The 8,808-nt window shown below is 37.3% G+C and overlaps 1 protein-coding gene across 1 annotated transcript in view; it reads right to left on the bottom strand.

The window, feature by feature from the left end:
* tmem198aa (transmembrane protein 198aa) overlaps positions 1-8,808 on the bottom strand; it is a 34,848-nt gene that overhangs the window by 8,605 nt on the left and 17,435 nt on the right. The window contains exons 2-4 of the mRNA XM_008403895.2: positions 6,742-7,038; positions 1,278-1,516; positions 631-843 (exon numbers count right to left, since the gene is read on the bottom strand). Of these exons, the coding sequence (XP_008402117.1) occupies positions 631-843; positions 1,278-1,516; positions 6,742-6,880 (591 nt within the window). The 5' untranslated portion in view covers positions 6,881-7,038. The remainder of the gene's footprint in view (positions 1-630; positions 844-1,277; positions 1,517-6,741; positions 7,039-8,808) is intronic.

Raw genomic sequence — 8,808 nt, 5'->3', positions numbered from 1 at the left:
ATATAGCAACTTTCTGTTGGGAAACACAGTTATATTTCTAAGCATATAATAATTTGTACTGTTGTCAGACATGACATATAAAGCATATAATAATTTTTATAATAAAATTTGTATTTTAGCTGTTTGTCATCATTTCACTGTAGTAAAGCACAAGTTGTTTGCCCACTGCTGTAGACACCTTCATTTCAGTGCATTCATAACTACTTGTACTCAGTTTTTTATATAGTGCCTTTTCATCATTAAGGTAATCTCAAGGCACTTAACAAATTACTTTGGCAGACTGAGAGGTCTATAAATCCAGATCTCTGTTTTGAATTAGGTAGAAAAAAATCTCTGATCTAGCTTGACACCCTTAACTGTTATAAAATGAAGAACATAGAAGACCGCATTGATCAAAAGTTATTTTTGAGCGAAAAATAACTTTTGATTAATTCACAAAAGTTTGACTTAGAAATCAAATGGTATTGGCAGAGATGTAAATATGGCAGATTTCATCTGTAAATTTGCAAACCTGTCAATCTGACTTTCACTCAAACATTAACATGTCATGAATTTTCATCAGAAACTCTGCCTCAAGGTGAATTCAACTCTCGCACTCACAAACACACGCTTGCATGCAGCTGTCCTAACCTTGAGTCTCTCATAGATGTAGTGCACCAAGGCAAACAGCTCTATAAAGTAATCCACTGTGACAGTGATGATGGCAGAGCCAAATGTTGCCGTGGAGAAGGTGACGAAGCACCGTTGCCACTGAAGAGTGAGGACGGCAAACAATGTCCCAGAGCCCAGAAGGATTCCCAGAGGAACCCACACTGTTTTGGGGTGATAGAATTCCTCCATAACCTGGAAAAGGGAATGTCGTTTAGCAGTTGCTCTTTTCTGCGTTAGCTTGTAAAAGCGTGTTAAACCGCCTCCATTACAAAAGAAAATCAACACTGATAAAACATCCAAAGTTTTTCTTTGTCTAAGATTCAAACAAGAGCCTAAAGGCAGCTTTGAGCAAGTGGGAGGGTTGCTAATATAGACAGTTAACATGAAGGATAAAGAAATATAAAGAAACATCTTCAGATCTGTTCACTCTAGTTTTTTTTTTTTCTCTGAATGGTTAAAGTTGATACTGCCTGGAAGCTTTACAGATGCTACTTGGGATTATAAATCTGGTTGTAAATGTCTGATTGGTGCATCTCTAATAATAACTATGAAATATCTTCATTGTATTTTATATATCCACAAAAAATAAAAATAAAAAAAAAACAATGAACAAAAGGAAGATTTACCACAAGTGATGCAACTCCAACCAGCAGGCCCAACAGCAGGCCTACCATAAAAAGGCCCACGCTGCGGACCAACATGGTCACCAGGCCACACAGTGTCCCAATGCCCAGGCCAATACCGATAGACGCCTCTACGCTCAGCTGAGTGTCCATCACCCTCTCCTTGTAGCACAGCATGAAGATGACCACAGAGCCAAACATCAGGCCTGTCAGAAACAACACTGCCTTGAAGCACCGATAGCCTGAAGGGAGAAAACAAAGCACTGTGAGGTTGTGAGGCAGACACATGCATTAGACATTTGGCAGCTCGATGAGTGCAAACACTAATTAATATTGTATAATAGTGGTCAGTGATTTATTGTTTAAAAGAAGTAATGCTTAATTCATCAAAACCATTATGTGTGATCATACTCACACAGCGTTAAGACTAATACACAGTAAGAAAAGTAATGGTCTCACTATTAATATCGTCAAAGAAAATGCACCTTACTGGTCAATATTTCAAAAACAGGGAGGTGAAAAACTGTGTTTTTTGCTTTCTTTTTCTTTGTTTGAGATAGATATTTTGTGAAGGTTGCAGCATTCATCATCGAAACATCTGGAAAAAGTATATTTAGTCGTAAAAAAAACCCAACAAAAAACTGATGACGATAACAACCATTACAAAGGAAAACAGGACGGAGGATGCATGACTGTATCCGCCCAGAAAGATAAGGACTATTTATTTAGAACAGCTCTTCAGATAAGAACCTCATTAATAAGACACACATGTAGGGTTTCTTTGATTTACCAATGTATTCTCATTATCTGACTGCACACTTTCCTCCATTTGGAAAGTGTGCAGTCTGAACACTTTCCACTGCAGAAAACTGCATAGATGCAAGCATTTCTGAAAATAAAGAGCAAGTTATGAGATTTTACCAGAAAAGATCAAATATAACGTGGAGGCTGCACAATTAGCAGTAGCAAAAAAAATAAAAAGATTCAAAAATGTTTTTTTTTTTTTTTCCTGAAAGACAAGTGTGCTATCTGTACTGGAGTACTGGAGCAAAAAATAAAAAATAATAGAACTCTTAGGGTTGGGTTAGAACTCTTATAAAGGAGGTGTAAAATATGCTAACCGTTGCATTTTGAAAGGTCATCTACATTCATCCATTAAGACGTTTGCTGAAAACAACAGCTGCTATCCTCATTTTCTGTTTACCATCATTTGCTCCTGCCTTTTCTATCTGTTTTTTTATGCATTTTATTCAAATGAAAGCTTACAAAATTCTCCAAAGCATTAAAAGCTGAGCTTATCGACCATTCAAATCTCCTCTGCCTTTGCTTTTGTGTTTATTAATGTTTTCGTTATTTTTTTTTTTTCTGAATCTTTGACCGGCCTTGGTCTCGAGGGTACCCAACCTCAGATTATTATCTTTGTTTAATCAGGCATTGCACTGCTGAGCAGCACAATACTCTTTCTCTTATCTAAGCCAATGTCCAAGCTTCTCCCCTGTGACCGTAGCTCATTTAATTGACATGCTTCTTGTAGCTTTCCCCCCCCCCCCCCCCCTGGTATACAGTTCTCTGAGGGATTTTAGATATCTTTTATCTGGGATGTTTGTTGAAGCCACTGTGGCTTTTTACAGTTGTTTGCACATGCGCTACATTACGCCCGAAGATATACAAATCATAACTGAAGCATCTACTGCCATTATAAGCATTTGTTTGATCGCTGGCTGCTAACTAATTCCCAACATGCCATGACTTCTATTAATCAACAAATGAATTTTAATGTCACTTCCTATTTCCTGCTAATGATTTCAGTGACTCATCCTTTCCTCTCCCTTTCTCAGTCGCTCATCCCCCCAACTGTTCCACTGCTCTTCTCTTCTGCTCATCCCTCCCTCTCTATCTTTGTTCCTTGCTTCTTTCCTTTCTCTTCCTCCAGCCATCAGCCAATCCCATCTGTTCATCCCAGCTTAATCAGCTCATGTCCTTCCTCACATTAGCTCTCGTTGGCTTTGCTTTATCAGTCCTATTTCGGCAAAACCACTCCTGATTTATACCACAACTGTGTCTGGGTCAATTAAATGAATGCAAACATTTTTATCTTCCCTTCGGTCTAAGATCAGCACCCACTACTTCAGAGATGCAAGCAATCTGAAATAATCCCTCCTCTGACTGATCACCCTTACTAATGCGCCGTTGTTCAATCCTAACTGGGGAACTTCTGAGGCGTAAACAATTTGCTGTCTTCTAAATCTAAACTGCAGCTTATTTTTTATATAATATTGTGTACAGCTAAAGAATAAAGCATAAAGAAACATGAAACCAGGTTATTGAAGTTGAATGTGTCTTTTCATTTTATCCTTCTATTATTTTAATACCATACTTTGCCCAGTTAAAGTGCTGTTTTTTTAATAAAGACACTCATTGAGCTAATGTTAAATATTTTATTTAAAGTTTATATATATATATATATATATATATATATATATATAGTCCATCTCAACATTAAATGATCTAAAACTTCTGCCTTGATAAAACTGGATCGTAGTGCTGAGTTTGGCACATTGTCATGCACCCTCAAGGCTCCGTTCTCAGGCTGCTATACTTATTACATTTATCCGTATCCCAGTAAATTAAATGTGTGCTTCGGTGAGGCTTGTCGGTCAGATTAAATGTTGAATGTAACTTTTGGAAATAATAACCAAGTATTTAACATACTACTTAAGACCACATTTTTTGTACTAAAAAAATGTCTGATCTGGTACAATATTGTAAGAAATTAAAAGTCATGTTTTCATTCAAATTAACAGACAAAGAGGCGTGTAAACGTAAATATATGTGTAACAAATCTACCGTCTAAAATGTGTTTCACTTAAGGGAATAAGTTACTGAAATAAACAGACTTTTAAATAATATTCTAATTCATTCAGATGTAACTGTATGCTCCGTGTCAGACTGTGAAGTACTTCAACATCTCTTATTTTATGGTGATGCATTTTTGTACTCTAATATTTCTGTTCCATCACTTGATCAATTTCAACAGCTGTCGCTGAGTCAGTATGCCTTTTCAATCAATGTGTAGACTGGTTATAATTTTCTCCAACTTAATCCTAAAAAACAAGTCTTTGGTCTTGGTCCCAAAAACTAAAGACAGAGCAGCACTCATCCTACCCCATCCCTAAAAGAGGCTAAAACCATAGACCGTGGAAAAATCCCAGGTGTTACCACTCAGACAATAATTCTAACACTGAGTTTATTACTATTTTTGAAATCATTCCCTAGAATAAAGAGATTCTTATTGTTGTTCCGAGAGGCACCAAATGGTGTTGGGACCTAATACATTTCAGAGGTGCTTGTCATGTATCAGCTTAAGAACCTTCTAGTCATCAGAGACGTTTTCTCTGTTGTCCCAGGACCAAAACAAACCAAGGAAGGGTGAAATGAAGTTTATTTGATCTTCTGTTATGGAACCAGCTCATCTTCCTTGTTGTTTCTCATGCGTTTTTCTTTAGCTTTGCTCCTTTATTTTCCTCTCAAGCGCTTTGAATTAACTTGTATAGATTGTGCTAGGCAAATACAACTCCCTTGCTTTTTATGATTTACCTGTAGACAGACTTCACATTTTCTTCTCCTCTGGTGTTAAAACTCAATAAAACATTTTCTGTTTTATTGTTTCTAGAAAGGTATGTCTATGCAGTGCTGCTTACTGTGTTTGCTAAGTTTTTGAGCAGCCTACCTATAATGTAACATCTGACAATAGGTTTCACCTGCGCTTTATTGAATCTTCATGCTGTCTACACGCTTCAGTGCATCTCTATTTGAATGCAACAACCTGCTGAAAAAGCTCAACACATCAGTATTCATCCAAGGACACCACCGAGTGGTTGTCTTCCAAAAGCCTGGGTTGTATTTTTTTGTGGGGAAATGAAAAATGTAATCAAAAAATAAACAATAGAAAATATATAATGCTTTGTTAGCCCTATTTTAAAACTGAAAGCTGTGTTTTGAGATGCTTTATATGCTTATCTATTAACACCAACTAGATGTATTGCCAAAAAATGATCAGGATGATTGTCAGCTCAAACCTAATTAACTGAATCCAACTATGAAAAGATTAATTACCAGTTTGACGAACCCAGGGGGTGGGATAGAAGTGGTCTTTGGTGCTAGAACCAAGTTTTTCTCCTGGTGGAAGCACAAAGAACTGCTATTTATACAACCACTTAAAAACTGGAACTGATTTTTTGGACAAGATGGCAAAAGGGATGTTTTCTAACCAACCTTTAAAGCCTTCAAAAAAACAGTTGTATTTATATTGACAATACATTTCTGGTAGGTTCCCTCTGTTTACATTAGATATACAAGTGATGCAACCCTTTTCAGATCATCTGTAAAAAAAACAACAAAGAAACACAAAGACTGTACACTTTCCCTTCAAACATTCAGTTATTCACTACTTTGAGTTGATTCATCACATGGGGTCTGAATGCTTCCCACTCTATTTTCCTGACCTGTGGTTATTTTGACACCTCTCACAATTTCTAATTTATCAGTTGACCAATCACAGCAGACTCTGTCTCACATGAGTGAAGCTATTTCAAACAAAATATAGGAGCTGATGGATTGGAAGACGAAAAGAAGCAGCGCATCTGCTCTTGTGTGTTGTAACTGGGAATATTATGGGTTGTTCATGAACTGCTCTTGCTTGACAGTGAAAACTGCTGGGTGGTGGCTCAGGTCAAGCATATTAAGTGTGTGGTTCAGATGGCGTGTGGTCACACTTTGCATCTAACTATAACCACTGATAAAGAAGCATCAATCCATTGAAAGACAGAAAGCAAAGATGAACAGTCACTTATAAAAGTATTCACACCATTTCAACCTTTACACATTTTGTAAAGTCACAACCACAAATTTGAAAGCATAAATCATGTTCAAATTTGTTAAACATAAAATATATATTTTAAGGGCAGTTGAGTAAATGGGAAACAGAAAATAAATCAACACCTCACTTGTTAGATTAAGATTAATAAAAACCTTTAGGAAAATGTGTCTTTCCCTACCTCTTTAAAATAATGTTGTCTTTGTCTACCGCATAGATACATTCACGCTGGTGGGCGTAACATGACAAAAATGGAAAAGTAAAGTTCAGTTATGCAGTGAAAGGCACCGTATGATATTATTGTTCCTTTGGAAATATTTTCTGTAATTGTTTATTCATTACTCCATTGTGTGCTGACCCCAAAATTGTCTACTGATGATCTAATACGTTCTATTTTCAGCCTGATCATAAACTAACCCTCAAGAAAACGCTTTGTGTCTTAGCTGATTGAATTAAAACAACCTTCTGTATCAACATTTATAGCATTTAAAAAAATAAAAACTAACTGGTTTCAGGTTATTGATATCTATTTAACACATATTAGTGCTAAATTTCACATTAAGTCAATGCTGGCATTCTGTTTTCACTCACCAAAGAAGCAGTAGATGATTCCAAAGAGGCAGCACATGGAGCAGACCACTGAGGGCACAATCTCATACCTCCTCTCGATCTCCTGGTCACACTTTAGGCCCATCTCGGCTAAACCCAGAAGCTGGCTGGTGGAAGTCATTGTGGCTCCTCTTGAGGGGGGAGGGAGGGTTTAAGGGTAGCAAGGAAGGCAGGGAGGGGTGAGAGACACAGGGATTCCTGGCTCAGTGGACCTCACCCATGGAGACGTGTTTGCCTACAAACAGGAGGCGTGTAGAAAGGGGTGATGGAGAGGGGGCACTGGAAATGAATGAGGGCATGAAAGAAAGAGAGGAGGAGCATTATTGATTGCTCTTCTAAGTACTCAGCTGTGAGTGCTGACATTGCAGTAATGATGTGCCATAATTTTGAAAAACGAAACAACTGAGTGGAGAAGCCGGCGTAAGTACTACTTAAGATGAAATGCAATGCGGCCACCATTTCTCACCAATATGTGCATAAACATGCTGTAACAAATAGCCAGGGAGGATGGTGCAGCACAAATAATAGTTGCTATAGAAAGCTCAACCGAATGCATTTGCATAAATTAGCATTCCGTTGGAAATTTGTGGCACAAGTACAAAATACCTCGTGGGTTTTTACATATGTCTTATAAAGCAGCAGATCTCAAAGGCTTAAAAGGCGACATCTACTCTGACAACTCACTTGAAACAACCCAGCAGGAAACAAATACGATGCATTTACAGGAGTTGATCAGAGCTGCTTTGTTTAAATGTTCAAGGTGTTGTTATGACTGTGTGAGGCTTTTACTTTTTTGCGGTTCAGCACAGTTATGTTGGAAAATGTATTTTCCTCCATGACAGCAATGCACTTCCATGACAATATGCTTCCGTAAAACTAACATTAATATAAATACCAATTCTTTAAAAAGTATTTTTAAATACTTTTAATTCCTAGCTAACTGACAGTAGTTCTGCATGTACAAGCACTGTTTGATGTAATTGTAACTTCAATCAGATCAACAATCTTAGATAGGAATCCATGTTCTGTCTTGTTTTGTCTTTTAGACAAATAGTTGCTCATTGCCGACTTCCTGACATCAAGAAACACGTGTTGTCTTGTTTAAGACATCCAGTATCCTTCTTTATCTTGTCTGGGTATCTATAATAAAAAGTCTAATTGGCATATCTCTGCTCTGATTGTTGTCGTTAAAAATGCACAAGAGCTAATCATCAGCATAAAAACAAAAACATAAATCCTGCACAAACAAAATAAATGGAATAAATGTAGAATATCATGTAGAATAAAAAAAATAGTTTAAAACATTCTTCTTTTGTAATTGTACATTGATGAATGTGTCGGACATCGAATAGACTTTAAAAATATGTTTGCTAAATGTTTTAAAGATTTAGAAATGTCCCACATGCTCAGCAGGAAAATGCTTTAAAAAACATCTTAAAATACAGTTTTAATGTAGATGCAGTGCAATGTGTGATTCATGTACCACAGACTGTTGCTGCCAGCCAAACACCCACACACAGCTCCGCATTCATTCATGTACCAAATCCCAGTGGTTACATTTCTAGCTGAGACACAAATTAAGACCTTCTTAGTCAACAGGCTCGCTCAGCGGTAGATACAAGTGAACAAAACCATCAGTGTTTTATTATATGCACCAACTCATTTACCACTCGCCATATTTGACCTGTAGCCTACCTGGTTTAGAGATGTACTTCCATTGACAGAAAGGCTTGTCAGGCTTTATCAGCCCGTTCCTGAGCTATTGTCTGCTCTCTGTCGCTAGAGGAACCAAATTTGGGTCCTCGGCGCTTGCCGCAACAAGATCAATTAAAAACACATGCTATACATTTATCAATATAGGCATATTGCATATCCACGTAAAGGGAAAAAGCTCTTCTAAATGATAGGATCGATATTTTCTTCCTCAACAACACCCAGAATGAACACTAAGCAGATTGATAAAAAGAAACGCAATTAGACGCTAACGAGGCTAACGAGGCACACCCGGTAAAAAACGCAATAGTAAAAGAGCAAGGAGGCCCGATGTAC

This window comes from Poecilia reticulata, linkage group LG2, assembly GCF_000633615.1.
Source record: "Poecilia reticulata strain Guanapo linkage group LG2, Guppy_female_1.0+MT, whole genome shotgun sequence".
Taxonomy (NCBI): domain Eukaryota; kingdom Metazoa; phylum Chordata; class Actinopteri; order Cyprinodontiformes; family Poeciliidae; genus Poecilia; species Poecilia reticulata.
Note: the sequence above shows the minus strand (reverse complement) of the source record. Positions and strands in the feature narration are given on the sequence as shown.